General features: G+C 53.5%; 2 protein-coding genes across 2 annotated transcripts in view; one reads left to right on the top strand and one right to left on the bottom strand.

The window, feature by feature from the left end:
- Positions 1–23,056, bottom strand: part of LOC122543740 (importin-4-like) — a 28,676-nt gene that overhangs the window by 3,686 nt on the left and 1,934 nt on the right. Inside the window, exons 2-9 of the mRNA XM_043682501.1 lie at positions 22,507–22,671; positions 21,495–21,572; positions 20,260–20,317; positions 18,035–18,140; positions 13,120–13,313; positions 12,063–12,116; positions 1,348–1,473; positions 62–270 (exon numbers count right to left, since the gene is read on the bottom strand). Of these exons, the coding sequence (XP_043538436.1) occupies positions 62–270; positions 1,348–1,473; positions 12,063–12,116; positions 13,120–13,313; positions 18,035–18,140; positions 20,260–20,317; positions 21,495–21,572; positions 22,507–22,671 (990 nt within the window). The remainder of the gene's footprint in view (positions 1–61; positions 271–1,347; positions 1,474–12,062; positions 12,117–13,119; positions 13,314–18,034; positions 18,141–20,259; positions 20,318–21,494; positions 21,573–22,506; positions 22,672–23,056) is intronic.
- Positions 5,315–10,413, top strand: LOC122543612. The gene is made up of 2 exons (XM_043682438.1): positions 5,315–5,784; positions 9,084–10,413. Exons 1-2 carry the CDS (start codon positions 5,643–5,645, stop codon positions 9,926–9,928), a joined length of 987 nt encoding a protein of 328 aa, XP_043538373.1. The 5' UTR covers positions 5,315–5,642; the 3' UTR covers positions 9,929–10,413.

Here is a 23,056-nt window from a genome sequence, read left to right as displayed (position 1 = left end):
CACACACAGACCCCCCCGACCCTGCCACGTCCCCCCCATTCGGCAGCGGGGCCCAGGATACTCGAAGATGGCTTCTTTCCCTTGCTCGGCAAGAACACCAATGCCGAAGACCGAATTGCTGCGCACCTCGTCGTCGGTGTCCCGCGCCCCAGCCTGCAGCATGGGCAGCAGCCGGGGAACAAACTGCACCGTCGCCGGCCCCATGGCCTGCACCGTCTCTGCGATCGATCCAATGGCAAAGGATTTCTCAGCCACCGTGCAGCTGGGCTTCTGCAGCACACACACACACGACAGATCAAAAAGCATTCCTGCAGCAATCTCAGGGAGGGATGCAGGGTTCCAGGACAATAGGGGGGAATCCGGAAACAAACTCGAGGCTTTGAAAAACGTGGGCGCGACGGAATTCTCCTGCCTCCATGCTGCGGCCTCACAGTGTGCCAGCCCAGGGCCCTGTCTCTGCCTTCTCCCAGACTGTACGCCTTTGTGTCACCCACGTTTGGCTGCACCGGCCCCTTCAGCACTCACTTTCAATCCCTCCCCTTGCTTTAAAAAAAAAACAAGCCCACCTGCCTCCGTTCCTCCTAACCCATCTTCCGCTGCTCCTTGCGTGCTGGTTGCTTGAAGTACAAGCCATTCCGCCCCTCCAGGCCTGCCTAGCCCTTTTCGAGACAGTTGGCCTAGGGGTATTTTTTGCGACTGGCCATGAGCTTTCTTTTGCCTTCCCCAGCAGTCAGGGAGGAAGAGGCTACAGGAGAGAGTGCTGACCGTTTGACCAGTTGTCCTGTCACGGCAGATATTCTAAATACCGCACCCAAACACTTCACAGCAGAGTGCGTGTATTCAACGCTGGCTTGGAACTGGGGACATATTTGAGGAACTGAGGATCTGGGTACATGCTTGAGGGACAGAGAGGGGGAGAGAGAGAGAGAGAGAGAGAGACACACAGGATCTTTCAGTATCAAACTCCTGGAATTCCCTCCCTCAGGGACATTGTGGGTCTACCCTACAGCGCATGGACTGCAGCAGTTCAAGAAGGCAACTTACTATCACCCTCTCAAGCGGACAACTAGGGACAGGGACAGGGACGGGGACGGGACGGGACGGGGGGGGGGGCGAGCGATAAATGCTGGACCCACCCAGCGATGCCCATGTCCCACAACCGGCAAATAAATGAGGGTTTTACTCCTGTCACGTTACTCCCCGCATTGACATACCACGCCCATTCCCCCCAAACTGCAGCAGCTGGTTGCCCTGACCGTGGGCAGTGCCTCTTTCCCACTCTCGGTTTCACGGCTCAAACCGAACCAAAGTCTTCCCCCACCCCCCCCACCTACCGAGCACACGCACCGTTTTACCCAGCAACAGGGGGAGGAAGCCAGCAAAGTACGGGGCAAAGATCTGTCCTCCCACGGCAGCAGCCAGAAGGGGGATGCCTTCCCCGGCGTATTCCAGGAGCATGGAGTCATACTCAGCCTGCAAGGAGAAGAAAGGACAAGTCAGCCACACACAGGGCCAACAGTCGGAGGCTATTTCTACTAAGACCTCGACTGGCCCCCCCCCGCCCCCACAGAAGGCAGTGAACGCTTCGAAAGGCCGTCGGTCGGTCGCTGTGACTGGTCAAACAGACGTCAAACCTGCGAAGTAAACAGCTGGTTATAAAACGCGCAAGCCCCGAATAACAACATCGAGGCTGGCGCACGGGGGGTGTCACCCGATCCTTTTCCAGGCCCTTAATGGGATTACCGCTCGGCGGTTCATCCAGTAAAAGGGAGGGCCGCATATACTGGAGATCAGAGTCGAGAGCGTGGTGCTGGAAAAGCACAGCAGCTCAGGCAGAAGCCCTTCATCAGGAATAATCCAGAAACCCAGGCAGTGCTCAGGGGACCTGGGTTCAAACCCCGCCACGGCAGATGGTGTAATTTGAACTCACGCACAATCTGGGAGGAAGGAAGAGTTTAATAACGACTGTGAATCCATTGCTGACTGTCAGGAAAAACGCATCTGGTTCACTAACGGGACAGAATCTGCCATCCTTACCCGGTCTGGCCTACAGACCCACAGCAATGTGGTTGACTCTCAACTACCCTCTGGGCATTTTGGGATGGGCAATAAATGGGATGGGCTTGAATAAATGCTGTGAACGAATTTAAAAAAAAACATGCACGTGCGGAACTTTAACTCCACACCTCCCGTTCGAACACGGCACGGTGGCACAGTGGTTAGCACTGCTGCCTCACAGCGCCAGAGACCCGGGTTCAATTCCCGCCTCAGGCGACTGACTGTGTGGAGTTTGCACATTCTCCCCTTGTCTGCGTGGGTTTCCTCCGGGTGCTCCGGTTTCCTCCCACAGTCACAAAGATGTGCAGGTCAGGTGAACTGACCAGGCTAAATTGCCCGTAGTGTTAGGTAAGGGGTAAATGTATGGGTGGGTTGCGCTTCGGCGGGTCAGTGTGGACTTGTTGGGCCGAAGGGCCTGTTTCCACACTGTAATGTAATGTAATCTAAAAAAACAGAACTGACCCATCGTTTTGGCAACAGCCACAGCAGTGTCAAAGGTCATGCACGTGATTCTGCCTCAGGGTCCGGGAGGTGTTGATTGGAGCCCCTCTCCGGAGAAGGGGTTCGGGTGTGGGTGGTCAGACAATGCCAGCCCTCTTGGTCAAGAGAAAGCTGGGGGCGGTGGGTGGAAGGGGAGGGTGTGCATGTCCAACAGGACACCAAAGGTTGCGACCCGTCTGGTTCTGCCTCTGACAGCAGCCGAGGACTGGGACGGAGTCGATGGTGAGCAAACAACGTCTGCGGTGAGGCTGAAAGCCAACGGCGTCGGGTTTTTCCCGGGTGAATCAGTCACCAGCAATGGTTGGGAAAGCTGGTGCAGGGAGAGGAAAGGGGAGAGGAGTCGGTGGAGGAGGGTGTGTCACAGCTTGTAAAGACAGGCAGAGGGGTCACTATCAGATGTGGCTGAGGAGAAGGAACGACGCTGGGTGTGGGTAGGTTGGGGGGGGGGGGGGAAGAGGCTGGTGCCGTCAGAGAACCGTTTACAATCTCAGCTCGCCTGGGGTTAGGAACAGGTCGGCAGGTGTTGGGCATTGGTTCCGAGGGATTAGAAGTGAGTGAGCAAGGGACGGAGGAGGGGAGAGGGACGAGGGCGCACAAGATAAGCAGGCAGGTATACTTGGCAGGCGAGGAGGAGGAAGGGGTAGGCCAGGGATGGGTGGACAGACAAAACACGACACTGATTCACAAAAGGAGAGACTGGGGCAGATGACCAAAGGCGTCGGGAATTAGAGGAAGAGAGTGCCGGAGACAAGGGGGCAGAGAGAGATGCAACGGGATAGCGGAGAGAAATTCCAGACTTTAGGAACTGAAGTGTGGGACGTATAGGGGAGAAGAACTAGAGGCGTACTGGCAGAGGAGTGACAAGGTGGGAGAAGGTGTCACTACCGTGCCTTTTTGTTTTACTGTATCTTTAACTGTGGACCGAAAAGGGAGAAGAACTGGTTTGAGAATGAAGGCGAGCTGAAGGATTACCGTTTATTTAAAACAGCCCTCATTTACAGAGGTGCCGGCTCCAGTCAGGGTGAACTTTACACACAGGCCGGAGCCACGTGGGAATGTTTCAACGGAGACTCGGCCTGCAGGGAGGAGCTGATTGGTGACCGAGCATCAGTCTGCAGACCAGTGACAAAAGGTGTTCGCAGCTGAAAAGTGTGTGGCTGGGAAAGCGCGGCAGGTCAGGCAGCATCCGAGGAGCAGGAGAATCCACGTTTCGGGCATGAGCCCTTCCTCAGGAGGTGTTCTGCCCAGCAACAATTATCTGATTGGTTCTCAGGCAGCTGAACCACACAAGAACAGCCAATGGCCAGAGAATTCCCCTGGGCTCAGTCTCCGGATGAAGAAATGTCTCCTCACGCCAATCCTAAACGGCCTTACCCTTCGACTGTGCCCCTGGTTTCTGGTCTGCACGGTCAGAGAATATACTGTGTCTGCCCTGTCTAGCCCTGTTAGAATTTCATGGAGGTCCCCCCACCCCCGCTCTCCTTATTCTTCCACAGTCCCAGTGAATATCGTCCCCTAATCGATCCGGTCTTTCTCCATCTGTCAGTCCTGCCATCCCAGGAATCCGTGTGGGAAACATTGGCTGCAGGAGGGTTGGGGGTGGGGAGGGGGGGAATCCGTGACAAAAGGTGTTCGCAGCTGAAAAGTGTGTGGCTGGGAAAGCGCGGCAGGTCAGGCAGCATCCGAGGAGCAGGAGAATCCACGTTTCGGGCATGAGCCCTTCGTCAGGAGGTGTTCTGCCCAGCAACAATTATCTGATTGGTTCTCAGGCAGCTGAACCACACAAAAACTGCCAATGGCCAGAGAATTCCCCTGGGCTCAGTCTCCGGATGAAAAAATGTCTCCTCACGCCAATCCTAAACGGCCTTACCCTGTATCCTTCGACTGTGCCCCTGGTTTCTGGTCTGCACGGTCAGAGAATATACTGCGTCTGCCCTGTCTAAATTTCATGGAGGTCCCCCCCCCCCCACTCTCCTTATTCTTCCACAGTCCCAGTGAATATCGTCCCCTAATCGATCCGGTCTTTCTCCATCTGTCAGTCCTGCCATCCCAGGAATCGGTGTGGGAAACATTGGCTGCAGGAGGGTTGGGGGTGGGGGGGCGGAGTCCAGGTGGTGGTGGGTCCCAGAGCAGTGGCTTAACTGCACCACCAGAGTCTGACACCCCACCAAGTTCACAAAGAAACTGGCTTAGTCTCCATCTGCCCCCAGGTGGACGGACGGGAGTGGGTGGATCAGGGCAGATTGCTCAGTGGGGACCGAAAGCGACGGCTACAGCAGGAACTTTCTGCCGCCCCAGTACTGGGCGGGAGACGGGCACGGCCATAATTCCAGGATGGTGGAAGAGCCGAGAGAGGTGGCGGGCAAGGTGGAACAGGCCACAGGTCAGTGTATCTGTGAAAACGAACGGTGTGCTCTCACATGTCACAATGACGAACAGGAACGGGGTTACAGCCTTGGGGACATCGCCAGGAACAGTAGGGCAGCAGGAAAAGGATGGCATCGCCAAGTCAGAGCGAGAGCCACACAAAACTCTCAACCACTGTTCACGGTGAGGCCGCAAGGGGCACTGGAGAAGGATTTGAGGGGACACGTGGGAGAGGCCTAAAACATCCCATTTAAAACAGGTCCGAGCCGAATGCCAACACCATTATAGCATCTCTGTAATCCTCCCAGTTCCAAAAGCGCATTGTTTGGACTGGGATTTACCATTCCCTGGTCTCCCTTTCCCCAAACCCCACCCCCTCTTGTGTGCGTGTGTGTGTGTGCTAGACTCGTGTTGTAACAGGTTAGACCTGCTCTAAAGCAAATACCAAGTGCTTGCCTGTCTGCTGAGAAACAGCGGCAGCTATGTAAAACATCAGAGAGTCCTCTGCCCGACTGGCTCTGAACAGTGACTCACACCGGTTCTGAGCCACTGCAAATGACCAGGTGAGGGGAAAGACAAGCCCCTCAGGCTAGTTCAAGAGCAGCCATCCCTTTCATCCGGTGTCCGGGTCCGTTTTTACATGGAGCTGCGTTCGGTTGCTGCTTCGGAGAAGTGAAGGCGTGCTGTCGTGTGCAGCCATTCTTTCTTTGTGGAAGATGGGGCTGACAGAGAGGACTCTGTGCCTCGGGGCACTCAGGATTACCAGCAACCTCGCCTGCTCCAAAGGCGCGGTGTGCATCCAGTCTGTTAGCGGACAGACCATCGTACTGCTCCTGTTCACCGACATCTGTGTCACAGGTACTGCATCAAACTAACCGCGTTCTCGTGTCCTTTTCAGGCAAACCCCCTGTACTCCTGCTGTGTGGAGAACTTTGAGAAGTTGGGATGGTTTCTCCTAGACAGATTAGGGCGGCACGGTGGTCCAGTGCTGCCTCACAGGACCTGGGTTCAATTCCAGCCTCGGGCGACTGTGTGGAGTTTGCACATTCTCCCCGTGTCTGCGTGGGTTTCCTCCGGGTGCTCCGGTTTCCTCCCACAATCCAAAGGTGTGCAGGTTAGGTGAATAGGCCACGCTGAATTGCCCGTAGTGTTCAGGGATGTGTAGGTTAGGCGTATTAGTCAGGGGTGTGTGTAGAGTAATAGGGTCAGGGTGGGTTTGCTGGGCTGAATGGCCTGTTTCCACACATGGAGGGGCTTTGATGGCAGTAAAGAGAAGGACAAGCTGTTCGCATTGCAACTAAGCAGACAGCACCAATTTAGAAAGAACCAGCTGAGAGATGAGAATGACATTTGCTGGCGCCATGAATTTTGATCTGGAATAAGTTGGTCGAGAGAGTGGTGAAAGTAAATGTAATGCTGATTTTCATAAATAAAGTGAGTACGTTTTCCAAGAGGAAATATGTAAATCAGGAAAGGAGAAAGAGTGGTGGGTGGAAACAGTGAACGGGATCCTCTCTCAAAAGGGACGAGTGACTATTCTCTGCATGGCACCTCTTCAGGACCTCCCACAGCAGTCTACCGCGAACGAGGGAGTTTCTGAAGTGCCGTCTCTGTTGTAAAGCAAGAAACGCAGCCCACGGTTTGCAGGCCAAACGGGCAACTGGACTCCGGCCAAATCATTTGCTTTGGTCACGGTCTCTTCCAGGCCGCCGGGTCAAACTCCTTTCCTCACTTTTCAAAAAGGAAACAAACAGCGGACACCAGGATCGCCTACGTTCAACTGAGAAACAGACGTTCAGCCTGGCGCCGGAGAGCTCCGCCATGCTGTGGGATTGTTCTAGAACAGTCTGAGGAGCTTGTCTGAGGAGTTACACACACCCGTTTTGGATGGATGTGCAAGATTTGAATCGCGGAGCTCGCTGAGGCGTGGAGATGAAGTGAAGCACTCGGCACGGAGCCGGGAAGCAGAAATCACTTTGGCCTGCCTGAACCACCTCAGAATCCACGGTCAGCCATGGGGAAGGCACTGGCATTATCACGAGCTGATCAATCCAGAGACCCAGGTAATGCTCTGGGAATCCCGGTTCAAATCCACCATGACAGAGATTCAGAAACAAAAAAAAATGGAATCAAATGTCTTGCTGATTGTTGGGAAAGGGAAAAAAGAAATCATGGTTCACCCATGTCATTACCCGGTCTGGCCTAACGTGACTCAGATCGAGAAGAGTGTGGTTGGTTTGTAACTGGACAGTAAATGCTGAGGTGAAAGTGAGGACTGCAGATGCTGGAGATTAGAGTCCAGAGAGGGTGGCGTTGGAAAAGCACAGCAGGTCAAAGCAGCGTCCGAGGAGCAGGAGAATCGATGTTTCGGGCAAAAGGCCCTTCACCCTGACGGAACGTCAACTCTCCTGCTCCTCGGACGCTGCCTGACCTGCTGTGCTTTTCCAGCACCACGCTCTCGACAATAAATGCTGACCCAGCCAGTGCAGCCCAAGAATTTAAAACAATTCGAAAGTCGTCTCTGATCCAGCAGCCCAGGAGGAGTCCAGGCTCCTTCACAGCAGTTAACTAACTGGGCAGCAGGATGAATAATCACAGAAATACTCCGCATTTTATCGCGTCGTAGTAGAGCTGAACTTCTGCTCTTTTCAGTCTAGCTGCACCAACACAAGTACGTCTGCACTGTCAGGAAAGTTCACGATGGAGCATTTTTGGGAACTTGGGCTCAAAACTTGTAGACAAACGAAGTTAAAAACGCCAGGCACCCCAGTCCAACACCGGCATCTCCAAATGTAGACAAACGAGATTCTGATTTTCAACCCTTTTTGTTTGGCTGAGAGAGAAGCAGAATGGCATGTGGAAGAGTGAGTTAAAGCCGGCCTTTCCAAGAATTGATGTGGCCAAAGTTAAATCACTCAGCAAGTCGCCTGGTGAGATTAGCGCTGTTTATTGTAAGTGAGGGAAGGGAGGGCCAGGGGCACAGGGAACCAGAAAAGATCAATCCCAGCAGAGAGCTGCTTTTAAGCTTGGAGAAGTCTTCAGGCCAACAGAGCTGGAAAAAGCTCCAAACTTTGTGTTTTAAAAAAGAAGCAGCGACAAGGGAGTCATCAGCCAGAACAAAGTAAGTGATTAAGCCTGTGCGCCTTGGGGAAAGACAGTAACAGAGACAGAGACAGTCACATCCGCTGAAAGGGCATCAAATCTCTGAAAGAAAATACCAAATGCAGGAATTCACAGTTAGGACATCTTGAAGTGTACAGCGGAGGGATATTTCACTGGGGCAGAATGGCTGCAAAAGGACATTCATTTTTGCTGTTCCATAGTAAGATCTTTCCATACTGTCTAGATTTACCATTTTTAACCCCCCCCCTTTTCCTTTTCGGTAATAAAGATTTGTTCTTTTCTTAAAAGTACATCGACAACCGGGCATGAATGTGCTCAGCGAGCGACTGCCACAGTAACCAGATTTCAAAAATAAAACCCACGCTGTCAGGCTAGAATATTTATCCCCGCACAGTTGATGCAAGGGAATGAGAAAGGCTGACTGAGAAGATCCTGGGTGAGGAGAGAAATGAGAGTGTGTGAAATCGAGAACTGTAAAGTAAGCAACTGCGACTCGATAACAGCGCAGAGAGGTAGACAGTGAACAGCGAGCCAGAGGGAACTAGCACAGGAGTGCCAGAGCGTGGGAGGGCAACAAAAAGAATGAGAGAAACACAAAGAGACCATATGCAAGGAATAAAACAGACAGAATAACAACAGATGTCAAATTGTGTATCTATATCTAAAACCTGAAGATTTCCAACTGCCTTCTCTGGACGTATTTCAGAGGGGGAAAATGGCTATCCATCTCTGAAAGCCCCTCCATCATATTGTGTCATAGTTCTGGACACTTTGATGTGCCAGAGAAAGGTTACAGATTGAAGATGTGTAGATGGCATTAACATACAAATTATCCATGGTCTCCCTGGCAAGGGGGATAGGATCAAGGGGCCAAATGGTCGTCTCCTGATACTCTGATTTTAAGATTGTGCTCCTCGTTCAATGTTGAAATGCAGTATTTTTGCTTTTTGGTTGGAGTTTAGCACCCAACGATTGCAAGAGGGTGGCCGGTTATAAAACCCCTAAAAAGACCATGTTTTCTGTGCCCTCTTTAGGCTTCCTCTTCCTCTGCTGGTTCACAGACCTACAACTGACAAACGGCCAGGAAGTGATCTCGCTCCGCTTCCTTGCCTTTCTCAATGAGACGTACAACGCTGTCACCTTCCTGATCCTGGCTCTGATTGCTGCAGAGACTCACTTCGCCAGCAGGCTCCAGCAGGTGGTGCCCGTGGGCAAGCACCAGCTCTCCGGCCGGCCAGCTCCTGCCAGGCGCCAGCTAACCTTGGTGAACGGGGTCTACACCCTGCTCTGCTGGATCATCGCCACTTCGTACGGGGCCCACTATTACCCGGATGCCATCCGCCCTGCCCGCCGATGCCTGGGAGAACACCCCTTCGACGGCCTCGGCTGCCTGCGGGGTTTCTACCTGCCAGATCCCTTCCTCGCGCTCACGGGGCTCATGGTCACGAGCAGCTACCTCCTCTGTCAGAGGATGCAGGCGGAGAGTTCAGAGACGCTGCACCAGGTTCCCACACCAGCTCTGCCTTCAGAACCTCCGATCTCAGGAGAGGCATCATGCCACCCTCTGAAGGTTGGCCACACCACACCAACACGCCGCTCTGAGCGAGGCTACCTTCTCCCTGGGCTGGTTGCCGCACTCATGCTCTACCCGGATCTACCGTACTTGGGACTGACCTCCTCCTTCATCAGCTGCTTTGAACGCCTCAGCCTGCGCTTCTTTGCGCACGTCTGGAAACTCTCCCGACGCGGGCCAGAGCCCGTGCTGCAGCAGTCTGGTCTGTACGCACTGATCCACGTTCTCCTCAACACTGGCAAGCCGTCGGAGCTCTCCCTCCACAGGAGGGATGGGAGTGAGGTGGGAGGGTGTTCCAGCGTTTAGTGCAGAGATCAAACACTGACGGGGTAGGGGAGGCGGGAGCACCTCTGCTCTGCCCAGACGAATGGCCCTGACCTTCCAGTTGCTCACCATTTCGATGAACCGTCTTGCCCCTAGACTGACAGTTGTGCCCTGGGTCTGCTGCGGTGTTCCAATCGCAAGCCGGAGGAACAGCCTCTCAAAGATGTAGCGAGTCAGGTCATTTCCCAAAACTCACGAGACTCAGGCAAGGTTCCTTCAATTGGAAAATAACTGCTGCACGTCCATTATTAATAAAAAAGGGTGAGAGACAGAAAGCAGGAAAGTACAGGCCGGTTGGCTTAACATCTGTCAGAGGGAAAATGTTAGAAGATGTTACTACTGGGCACCGGGATAATTTCAAGACCGATATGGTCTTGTCAAAGAGAAATCATGGTTGACTAATTTGTTGGAGTCCTTTGAAGAAGGCTGTGGAGGTCAGGTCATTGAATATATTTAAGACTGAGGTAGCCAGGTTCTTGAGTATCAAGGGTTATGGGGAGAAAGCGGGAGAATAGAGATGAGAAACTTATCAGCATGATTGAATGGTGGAGCAGATACGATGGGCTGAATGGTCTCATTTCTGCTCCAATGTCTAATGGTCTGAACTTGTGCTGTAGATAAACCAGTCAATGTATCTTCCTTAGATTACCAGAAGGCATGTGATAGGCACTGAGGAAAATATAAGCTCCTGGTGTAGGGGGCGCCATCAGGTTGGCATGGACAGAAGATTAGTTTAGATTCCGTAGAGTGTGGAAACAGGCCCTTCAGCCCAACAAGTCCACACTGACCCTCCGAAGAGTAACCCACCCAGACACCATTTCCCTCTGACTAATGCACCTAACACTACGGGCAATTTAGCAAGAGCAATTCACCTAACCTGAACATCGTTGGACTGTGGGAGGAAACCGGAGCACCCGGAGGAAACTCACACAGACACGGGGAGAATGTGCAAACTCCACACAGACAGTTGCCCGCGGCTGGGATCGAACCTGGGTCCCTGGTGCTGTGAGGCAGCAGTGCTAACCACTGAGCCACCGTGCCACCCAGATCGGCCGATTAACCGGAACTAGAGAGTGGGAATAAGTGGATCTTGTACACGAGTGAGTGGTGTGTCACAGGACTCAGTACTGGGACATGAACTCTTTACACCTTAAAGAAAATAATTTGGGCGGAGGGTTTGAAAATATGGGAGGTAAAGTTGCCGATGACACAAAAGGTAGCCAGGAAAGGGAGTTGTGAAGGGCACGTAAAGGAGACAGCAAAGGGATAGAGACAGGTTCCGCGAGTGGGCAGAGATCTGCCAAATGGAATACAATGTGGGGAAGTGGGAAACTGGCAGTAAGTAGAAAACTGGCATTGAGGGGGATTTGGGTGTCTCAGTGTGTGAATCACAGAGGCAGGCGTAACAAGAAATTCGGAAAGCTGGTAGGATGCGGTGTTTTGTTGTGAGGGATGTTGAATGTAAGAGTCAAGAGGTAATGCTTAAGTTATCGTTTCTGTATCTGGAGCACAGTGTGCTGTCCTGGCCACTTCACTTACAGAAGGATGTACAGTGTGTTGGAAGCAGTTCAGAGAAGGTTTAGGCGACTCATCCCCGGAATGAGGAAAGCCTAGACAGGGTTCGGCCTGTATCCTCTGGGAGGTTGGAAGAAGCCAGAGGTGACTCAGTCGAAACAGGTAAAAGATTTGTGAGGGGACTTGACCGGGTGGACGTGGAAAAGGATGCTTCCTCTTGTGAGAGAAACAAGGGGTGGTCGCTTAAAAGTGAAGGGGGACCTATTCCAAACAAAGACGAGGGAACGCTTTCTCTATTCACTGGGAACCGTGGGTCGGGTATCTGGTTGCTGAGCCTCCCTCGGGTGAAGGCTAGTCACTAACTGTCATTCCAATTCCAGAAACCCCAGTAAACTCATTAAGCTTTGACCAGCCACAATCGAAGGGGTTTCCAACAAGCCAAAGAAAAACCACTGCGGACGTGTCATACTGAATAAGTACAAGCAAAGCAGATACATCAGCTGCCAGTCGTAACATAAGGTGCCGGCATGGGGATCGACGGGAATTCAAAAACGGAATCATCTGCCGGTTGCTCAACGTTTGCAAACCTGCGCATTCCTACCTCCTGCTCTTCATCCGACTCGGTCTCGTCGTTCTCCGGGTCTTGGCAAGCTGTCTGCAAGACACAATGGGCAGAGTCAGCACCAAGAAGGGCAGTGACACGACATCTTCAAAAGACCAGGCAGGAGTGGCTACTGCAGACGCTGGAGATTGGAGTCACGATTAGAGTGTGGTGCTGGAAAAGCACAGCAGGTCCGGGCAGCATCCGAGGAGCAGGAAATTCGACGTTTCGGGCAGGAGCCCTTCATCAGGAAGGGGGCTGGGAGCTTCCGGGGTGGAGAGGTAAATGGGAGGGAGGGGTGGGGGGTGTGGCTGGGGAGAAGGTAGCTGAGAGTGCAATAGGTGGATGGAGGTGGGGGTAAAGGTGATACATCAGAGGGGAGGGTGGAGTGGGTAGGTGGGAAGGAAGATAGACAGGCAGGACAGGTCATGGGGCGGTGGGGTTGATTGGTGCGGGTGTCCTGGAGATGTTCCCTAAAGCGCTCTGCGAGAAGGCATCCGGTCTCCCCAATGTAGAGGAGACCACATCGGGAGCGACGGATACATTTCAACTCCCCCTCCCACTCTGCCGAGGACATGGAGGTCCTGGGCCTCCGTCACCGCCGCTCCCTCACCACCAGACCATGGAGGAAGAACGCCTCATCTTCCGCCTCGGAACACTTCAACCCAAGGGCATCAATGTGGACTTCACCAGTTTCCTCATTTCCCCTTCCCCCACCTCACCCCAGTTCCAACCTTCCAGCTCAGCCCCGTCCTCATGACCCATCCATCTTCCTTCCCACCTATCCGCTCACCCTCCTCTCTGACCTATGACCTTTACCCCCACCTCCATCCACTCTCAGCTACCTTCTCCCCAATCCCACTCCCCAGCCTATTTATCTCTCTACCTCCTAGACTCCCAGCCCCCTTCCTGACGAAGGGCTCCGGCCCAGAACCTCGATTTTCCTGCTCCTCGGATGCTGCCCTGACCGGCTGTGCTTTTCCAGCCCCCACTCTAATCTTCAAAAACCAGGCATCGCAGAGGGCACCGGGAGAGAACGCGCGGACTCTGGGCTGACCTTTTTCTGCAGTACGTTGCGGATGGCTTTGCAGATCTCGTCCAGGCGGCCTGGCTCCTTCAGCGTGTCCCCTTTGCAGTTCTTCAACACGTTGTTCATGGACTCCAGAATCGTCATGACCACGAGGCGGTCCTTCTCCTCGTGAATGGTTTTCAAGTAGTTCGGAAACACCATGGCGAGCAACTTCTGGAAACCTGGTGGCAACAAAAGACACCCGCGGTAACGGTCTGGAACAGGGCTGGGGCTTTGGATGTAGGTTTGCTCACTGAGCTGCAAGGTTCATTTTTAGACATTTCGTTACCCTACTGGGTAACATCTTCAGTGGGCCTCAGGCGAAGCACTGCTGAAAATTCCTGCTTTCTATTTATATGTTTGGGTTTCTTTGGGTTGGTGATGTCATCTCTGTGGTGATGTTATTTCCTGTAGTGAAGTCACTTCCTGTTCCTTTTCTCAAGGGGTGGTAGATGGGGTCTAACTCAATGTGTTTGTTGATAGAGTTCCGGTTGGAATTCTAGGAATTCTCGTGTGTGTCTTTGTTTGGCTTGTCCTAGGATGGATGTATTGTCCCAGTCGATGGACGTGTTTTATCTGCTCGTTTGGGTTTGTTGCTGAAAAATTGGCGGACTGTGTTCATTGGGTACCCATTCTTTTTGAATACATGATATAGGTGATTTTTCTCTGCTCTGCGTAGTTCCTCTGTGCTGCAGTGTGTGTTGGCTCATTGAAATAATGTTCTAAAAACAAGCCACCAGGATACATGAACACCAACATGCCACAAAAAGACATGACCCTCTCTCACTAGTATCCTCACATACGGGTGAGGAAGGACACCACTTCGACTGGGACAATACATCCATCCTAGGACAAGCCAAACAAAGACACGCACGAGAATTCCTAGAATTCCAACCGGAACTCTATCAACAAACACATTGAGTTAGACCCCATCTACCACCCCTTGAGAAAAGGAACAGGAAGTGACTTCACCACAGGAAATAACATCACCACAGAGATGACATCACCAACCCAAAGAAACCCAAACATATAAATAGAAAGCAGGAATTTTCAGCATTGCTTCGCCTGAGGCCCACTGAAGATGTTACCTAGTAGGGTAACGAAACGTCTGGGAATGAACCTTCCAGCTCAGCGAGCAAGCCTCCATCCAAAACCTCAACCTGAGCTACAAATCTTCTCAAACTCACTAAGGGCGGGGGTGTGGGTGGGGTGGGGGAACACAGGAGAGAGGGCAGGACTTCAAACAGCAAACGCTTCCCCACACAGAGATTCACAGCTCCCGGTCGTACACTACACCAGAACCGTGCAAGAGCGCAATCAGGAAAACCTCTTCCCAGCAAAACCAGAAAGCAAAGCAAACTGAACAAAGAAACCAAGCAACAAAAGTCTCTCTTGATTCTAATTTACCGCCGCAGGGTGGAAAAGTTAGCACCAGAAACAGAGAAATGTGGAACTGCTCACAGCTAAAGCAGCAGAGATTACGTGGGAGTCTGTGCACTGCCAAACTCTCCCAGCTAACCAGCCACAACACCGCAGCCGCCAGACTCTTGTGTTTCTGTGGAATACCTGGGTGTGATGAGGGAGCTGATACCGTTGATGGCTGGGAGATGGTTGGCCATGTGTAAACATGAATGGAGGAGACAAAATGCCATTTGGCCCCTCTCGCTTTCCATGGGACCACGGCTGATCTGACTGATATCCTGAACGCCACAGAGAAGGAAGTTTGCTGCGTTTTTAAACATAAAGAGCTCTGGTTTTCTTTTCCTCCAAGCCTCTGTGATGGACGAAGGAAGGTAAATGGTGTTCAGGACACGGGTCAGCCGTGATCAGAGGGAACGCTTCTGGCGAACGGAGAGCCTCGGAACACCCCCAACCCCCCCCCCTCGTTGTTGACAGCCCACCAGTTTCCCTCCTCCAATGCAAGTTGCAACAACCGTTTGGTAAAGTCCAGCGTTTGATTTGGGGGATGTGGGGACGCCGGGTGGTGAACTGGATGTATGAATACATCCCAGCTGCTCTACAAACACGAGGATTTTTTGAATACGTCTGGTTCCTTAACCCATTGGAGAAGCAGTAGCTGAATTAAAAGCTGTCCCCCTTCCTCACGTCGAAACGGATCTCCTCAGGCACAGGGCGGCAGTGGCTGGCACTGCTGCCGCACAGCGGCAGGGACTCGGGTTCGATTCCAACCTCGGGGGGACTGTCTGTGTGGAGTTTGCACATTCGCCCCCATTGTCTGCGTGGGTTTCCTCCGGGTGCTCTGGTTTCCTCCCACAGTCAAATGATGTGCAGGTTAGGGTGGATTGGCTGTGCTAAATTACCCATAGTGCCCAGGGATGTGCAGGTTCGGGTGGATTGGCTGTGCTAAATTACCCATAGTGCCCAGGGATGTGAAGGTTAGGGTGGATTGGCCGTGCTAAATTACCCATAGTGCCCAGGCTTGTGAAGGTTAGGGTGGATTGGCCGTGCTAAATTACCCATAGTGCCCAGCGATGTGCAGGTTAGGGTGGATTGGCCATGCTAAATTACCCATAGTGCCCAGGGATGTGCAGGTTAGGGTGGATTGGCCGTGCTAAATTACCCATAGTGCCCAGGGATGTGCAGGTAAGGATGGATTGGCCATGCTAAATTACCCATAGTGCCCAGGGATGTGCAGGTTAGGGTGGATTGGCTTTGCTAAATTACCCATCGTGCCCAGGGATGTGCAGGTTAGGGTGGATTGGCTTTGCTAAATTACCCATCGTGCCCAGGGATGTGCAGGTTTGCTGCAATAGTCAGGGGTAAGTGTAGAATAATAGTGTGGGGAATGGGTCTGGATGGGTTACTCTCCGGAGGGTTGGTTTGGAGTTGCTGGGACGAAGGGCCTGTTGTGAGGACTCTATGCTTACAGGCGGCCTGGCAGTGAGTGGGCCTGCCTGTGTGGAGGGAAAGCAACTGCCATAAACTGTAAACTGAACATTACTGCAATGTGCACCCACAGTGCGACACAGCTCCAAAACAGCAGGCAGCAGCACATCGCGGGGGGAGCAGGGCAATAAATCAGAGGCCGGTGAGCTTTAACACACACACACACACAAAGTGCAAACTCATTACCATTTTGGAAGGCAGAATGTTGGGAGGTGATCTAAACTGTCGAATTGTGTGGGGGGGCGGGCAGTGGGGTGGTTGATGGAGAACGGTGACAGCGACGGTTGTAGTTACACAAATCTTTGAAAGCAGCAGGACAAGTCGAGGAAGCTGTTTAAGACGGGATTCTCAGAATCTTGGTGTCCACTGCTGGACATCCTTGCGAAAGCACGGAACCAGATAACCCGGAACCCTGCCAGAGATGAGGGGCTTGGGATATTGGGAAGACTCTGGGGAAGCTGGGAATCTCCCCTCGGAGCAGAATAAGGAGGGGTTCAGTCGAGGTCTTAAAAATTCTGACATATTAGGGTCTTCCCTCCTGCAGGAGGGTTGAGAAGTGGACGGCAACAAAGGATCAACAGGTAAAACAGCTCGAGATGCAATGGGAAGAGTTTGCTTTTTATGCATCGATGCGTCTGGAACAGAACTGCCCGAAAAGGGTGCTGGAGCAGACTCGGTGGCGATGACGAGAAAGGAATTGGGCAAATGCTGCTTTTCAGACATAGGAGCCGAAATGAGGCCATTCAGCCCACCCGAGTCAGCTCCGCCATTTAATCATGGCTGCTTGGTTTCTCAACCCCATTCTCCCGCTTTCTCCCCGTAACCCTCAATCGTCTTGATACTCGAGAGAGTCTTAAACGTTACTCAATATACTTCAATTAGCTCACACCACGTGGGTGTCACTGGCTCGGCCTGTATTTATCGTCCACCCCCAATTACCTCAGAGAGCACTTAAGGGGCAGCCACATGACAGTGAGCCTGCAGTCCACAGCCGTTTATAGGATGGCAGCTTTCTTTGCCTGAGGGGTATTAGTGACCCAGATAGGCTTTTTACGACAAAATTCATAGCCCTTTACATCCTGACTTTATTTTAAAAATCAGATCGAAATGTCAGCGTTGACCATGGAAGGATTGAAACGCACGCTCCCATCTGGGGGCCTGGATAACCAGCCCAGTGACATTGCCAGTACAAGTCCACCTGCTGTTTTGGGGTTAGGCTGAAAGTTCAAATACTGGCTTCAGGGCATGAGCAAGCCTCCTGCTTTTCTTCTGCTGTAAATGCTTGAACTTATCCCTGAAGGCTGACACTTGGGACAGAGCGGCACTCCTTCAGCAACGGTTGGTTGAGCTCGATGGAGCTCAGGCCTCACGTTCCTGGGAAACGTGAGCTGAGGGAGACAGACAATCCTCCCACTGGGCCGTGGCAGGCAGAGGAGGAGCCATCTTGGGAAGTCAGGGGCCCTTTCTACATTTAGTTGGATACTGGATATGCTCTGGATCACAAGGATCTGCACAGTTTGTTTCTGGGAATGACCAATGACGTGGAATTCAAGGAAACGTGTCAAAAAAAAAGAAACGCAACACAGAAACTGACATGTTTTGCCGTGATAAACATTGAAGATTCCTTCACCAAAAGAAAAACCCTGATACTGAGGTTAATAACAGTCCACAGAACAGAAACAGTCCACTCTGCCCCACAACGTGATCCTGCTCCACACAAGCCTCCCTTCACTCCTTCTTAATCCCAATCCATGAGCATATCCTTCTACATCTTCCTCCATCGGTGTCCCTAAAACACAGCCACACTGTTGTCAACCACTCCCTGTAACGGAGAGTTCCACAGCCTGGGAAAAAGCTCTCTCACGAATCCCACGTGACAGAATGGGATAATGAGACCACGACAGAAGAGCAATTGGGCCCCTGCACTAACGTTGGAGCCCAGGCCTCATGTTTCTGGGAAACGTGAGCCCCCGCCCTGAGGTAAAAAAACTCTTACCTTCCAAGTTTTGGTCAGTTGGGTTTTCCTGAGCAACTTTGTAAAGGGCACAGCAGAACTGGCCAACTGCTTCGTAAGCAGACTTCCTGACATTGACGTGAGGATACTGCAAAAGATGTTAAAGCGGCCCGATTACTCAAAATGAGGCAAATAAAAACAAAAGCTGTGCTTGGGTCACAGATAAGGCCAGCTTGCATTTCTGTCGCACCTTTCACCACTTCAGAACCTCCCAAAGCACCACAGCTAATGGACGATGTTTGTAATGTGATCTGTGCTGGTAATGCTGTCAGAATGCAACAGGAAGCTTCCATCCTGGGCAATTCTTCAGCCAGGGACACAGTTTCAAATTTCAAATGGTCATCAGGAGGGTCAGTGACAGAGCGGCGCTCAACCTCTGTCAGCGGGACGCTCCCTCAGCACTGACCCTCCGAAAGTGCCCACTCCCTCAGCACTGACCTTCCGACAGCGCCCGCTCCCTCAGCACTGACCCTCCGACAGCGCCCGCTCCCTCAGCACTGACCCTCCGACAGCACGGTGCTCCGTCAGCACTGACCCTCCGACAGCGCCCGCTCCCTCAGCACTGACCCTCCGACAGCGCGGTGCTCCGTCAGCACTGACCCTCCGACAGCGCCCGCTCCCTCAGCACTGACCCTCCGACAGTGCGGTGCTCCGTCAGCACTGACCCTCCGACAGCGCCCGCTCCCTCAGCACTGACCCTCCGACAGTGCGGTGCTCCGTCAGCACTGACCCTCCGACAGCGCCCGCTCCCTCAGCACTGACCCTCCGACAGTGCGGTGCTCCGTCAGCACTGACCCTCCGACAGCGCCCGCTCCCTCAGCACTGACCCTCCGACAGTGCGGTGCTCCGTCAGCACTGACCCTCCGACAGCGCCCGCTCCCTCAGCACTGACCCTCCGACAGCACGGTGCTCCGTCAGCACTGACCCTCCGACAGCGCCCGCTCCCTCAGCACTGACCCTCCGACAGCACGGTGCTCCGTCAGCACTGACCCTCCGACAGCGCCCGCTCCCTCAGCACTGACCCTCCGACAGCACGGTGCTCCGTCAGCACTGACCCTCCGACAGCGCCCGCTCCCTCAGCACTGACCCTCCGACAGCACGGTGCTCCGTCAGCACTGACCCTCCGACAGCGCCCGCTCCCTCAGCACTGACCCTCCGACAGCACGGTGCTCCGTCAGCACTGACCCTCCGACAGCGCCCGCTCCCTCAGCACTGACCCTCCGACAGCACGGTGCTCCGTCAGCACTGACCCTCCGACAGCGCCCGCTCCCTCAGCACTGACCCTCCGACAGCACGGTGCTCCGTCAGCACTGACCCTCCGACAGCGCCCGCTCCCTCAGCACTGACCCTCCGACAGCACGGTGCTCCGTCAGCACTGACCCTCCGACAGCGCCCGCTCCCTCAGCACTGACCCTCCGACAGCACGGTGCTCCGTCAGCACTGACCCTCCGACAGCGCCCGCTCCCTCAGCACTGACCCTCCGACAGCACGGTGCTCCGTCAGCACTGACCCTCCGACAGCGCCCGCTCCCTCAGCACTGACCCTCCGACAGCACGGTGCTCCGTCAGCACTGACCCTCCGACAGCGCCCGCTCCCTCAGCACTGACCCTCCGACAGCACGGTGCTCCGTCAGCACTGACCCTCCGACAGCGCCCGCTCCCTCAGCACTGACCCTCCGACAGCACGGTGCTCCGTCAGCACTGACCCTCCGACAGCGCCCGCTCCCTCAGCACTGACCCTCCGACAGTGACCCTCCGACAGTGCCCACTCCCTCAGCACTGACCCTCCGACAGAGCCCACTCCCTCAGCACTGACCCTCCGACAGAGCCCACTCCCTCAGCAATGACCCTCCGACAGTGCCCACTCCCTCAGCACTGACCCTCCGACAGCGGCCACTCCCTCAGCGTTGACCCTCCGACAGCGGCCTCTCCCTCAGCGCTGGCGCTGTCGGAGGGTCAGATATATCTACGCCTGGTCAGCTGTTGCGAGCTCTTGAATTTGGGAGGGACTGGGCTGTAGACTCTCGGAGATCCTCTGCCTGTCTGGACCTCCCACGGAGTGTCCAGCCGACAATGTAATCTGAAGGACGGGTGTTCAGCTGCTATCCCCACCGGCCCTCGCCGGGATTTAACGGGACGTGGGGCAAAGGGGTGAGGAGCAGCAGCAGCAGGTTGGTTACCGTACGCAGCCAGAAGTCAGATACTCACGTCATTAATGCGGAAGATTTCTTCAAAGCACATTTCCATAAAAGGCATGAAGGCAGCCCTAAGGCAAACAAAAGCAGTTTAGCTCCAAAAGATGGTGACGCTGAAGTACAGTAAGCTGAACCGGGTGTGATTGTTAATCACTTGTTCATCGCATTGCGAGCTGGGTTAGCGTTTGTTACCCGCGGTGAGCTGCCCATCTTGAACCACTGCCATCCACGTCGTGTGGCACACACTGCTTGTTACTGAGCGTCGCTGGTGGAGGCAGGAGAGGGGGACAATTGTGGATGTGGGGCCAATCAAGCGGGGGGGGGGGGGGGGGTGCGGTGGGGGGGCTGCTTTGTCCCTGGATGGTGCTGAGCTTCTCCCCCTCCCCCTCCCCGGCCCCATCCAGGGCAAGTGCGGAGCCACTTAAAACACATCTTTGAAAGGATATACTGACCTTGGAGGGAGTTGATCTCAGTTCACTAGAGTGACACCTGGACTTTGGAGGTTAAGTCGTGAGGGGCGAGCGCACAAATTGGAAACAAAGTTAGAAATTGTTGGGAAAACTCAGCAGGTCTGACAGTACCTGCAGAGAGAAAAACAGAGTTAATGTTCTCCTTCAGGAGGGTCACTGGACCCAAAAGGTTAACTCTGCTTTCTCTCCACAGATGCTGCCCGACTTGCTAAGATTTTGCAGCAGTTTCTTGTTTAGTCTCTGATTTCCTGCGTCCTTAGTTCTTTGTTTTTTTTTAAGATACAAAACTGGCCTGTTTTCTCTACAACTCAGAACGTTAAGAGGTGGTCTGATCCAAGTTTTCAAGATATTAACATGGTTAGATAAAGATACACAATTCGGCTATTTGGGGATTCTAGGACGAGGGTGTATCGTGTGAGAATGAGGGCCAGAACATTCAGGAGAGGTGCTGGGAAACACTTTGTGGTGGGAGAGGCTTGGAACGCTGATGCTGGATCAGTTGTTACGTTTAAAATCGGTGATCGAGGAGGTTTTATTCAGCGAGGAATGTGGGGGTCAGGCCACAGCTCTGCCATCGAATGGCGGAACAGGCTCGAGATGCTGAACGGACTACTCCTGGTTACACTCCTGACTTGTGCCTTGTCGACAGTGGGGAAAATCAGGAGGCTACTTACTTGTTGGGGGATACCAGGTGTGCGACAAAGGGAGAGGATATCGGAAGGCCCGTACGCGGACAGACAACAGATTGGAGCTGACGGGCGTTATTCGGTGCTCTTACCCAGTGTTGACAGCGATCTCTCCTAAAGCGTCACAGGCATCCTCCTTCTCATCGAGATAAGCATTCTCCACACTGAACCTGTCCAGACCCACAGTGAACAGCATCAGACAAGCGTAATAAAGTTACTGCACAAAAACAGGCCACACAGCCTAACCAGCTTCTTACACGTCACACAGCCCTGCCACCCCCCTGGTCTATTCACACAAACTTTTACATCCCTTTCTACTTCACACAGCTTCTCCCTGGGATACTGCGTTCAGCTTTCTGACCACTGCCCGGGTAAAAGAATCTTCGCTGGAATTCAACCCACAGAAAGATTGGCCGGAATGCAGCACCTAGTATGACCTTGGAATGACCAGGGGTGCCTACCAGCCAGCGAATGGAGCTTTTCCGGAGCGTCGGCACAGCGGCTACGGAGAAAAGCTGCAGCCAACTGGCGTGAAGCGAGTTCACAGCATCAGCCCCCCACCGGAACTAAAAGATGACCAGATCATCTTTTTCCCTCACGTTAACGCAGAGTGGGACAGCGGCCAGGAAACTTGAAAGGGTTCAGCAAAGATTTACCAGGACGTCGCCAGGGTTGGTGGATTTGAGCTACAGGTAGAGGCTAAACAGGCTGGGGCTGTTTCGCCTGGAGAGTCGGAGGCTGCAACGGATGGCAGTGGATTCCATCACAGTCTACGACCTGAATCCAACCAGAGCCCCATTCAAACTGGGAGCAAGGGAGAAACCAAATCGGAACTGCACCCATTGAGGGCTCTCTGCCAAAGAGAGCCATAGGGTTGGTGGATTTGAGCTACAGGGAGAGGCTGAACAGGCTGGGGCTGTTTCGCCTGGAGAGTCGGAGGCTGCAACGGATGGCACTGGATTCCATCACAGTCTACGACCTGAATCCAACCAGAGCCCCATTCAAACTGGGAGCAAGGGAGAAACCAATCGGAACTGCACCCATTGAGGGCTCTCTGCCAAAGAGAGCCATTACTAATGGACAGGGCCCAACAGTGACACATACCCAGTGATGTCGGCATCGTCATCATCCTCCTCCTCTTCTGTAATCGTCTCTTCCTCGTCCAGGTCATCATCCAGGAGCAGGAAGGTTTTGCTGTCGTTGTCATAGTGCGCCTGAGGGGGGGGGAACAACAACAGGGAGGCGTCCAGTGTGGGCAGATCTGGCTGGCTTACCAATCACGTCCACGGCAGAGACACTGTGGAGCTGCTGCTGTACCGAGGGGGAACGGGGCCCGGGTCTTACAGGATTACAATAGGAACACACAGCGGCTCTCACACTGAGACCAGCTCGACTCCTTGGGGGGGGAGAATGAGCAATATCAGCGATTCAAATCACGCTGGTTTGACAAAGCGACGGGCGGACAGCCAATCTCTGGAAGGGTCACCACAGATAACAATCTGTGTTTTACAGTCGGGGTGTCAAATTGACACACAGGACGTTCGGTCAGACGACCAAACGTTTGGTCAAAAGACTTTATGACTCTAGGGTACCTAAAAAGTAAGGAGGTTAAGAGCAAATTCTGGCGCTCAGCCGCAGCGGCAGGTGGAGAGCA

The sequence above is a fragment of the Chiloscyllium plagiosum genome, chromosome 44 (assembly GCF_004010195.1).
Source record: "Chiloscyllium plagiosum isolate BGI_BamShark_2017 chromosome 44, ASM401019v2, whole genome shotgun sequence".
Taxonomy (NCBI): domain Eukaryota; kingdom Metazoa; phylum Chordata; class Chondrichthyes; order Orectolobiformes; family Hemiscylliidae; genus Chiloscyllium; species Chiloscyllium plagiosum.
Note: the sequence above shows the minus strand (reverse complement) of the source record. Positions and strands in the feature narration are given on the sequence as shown.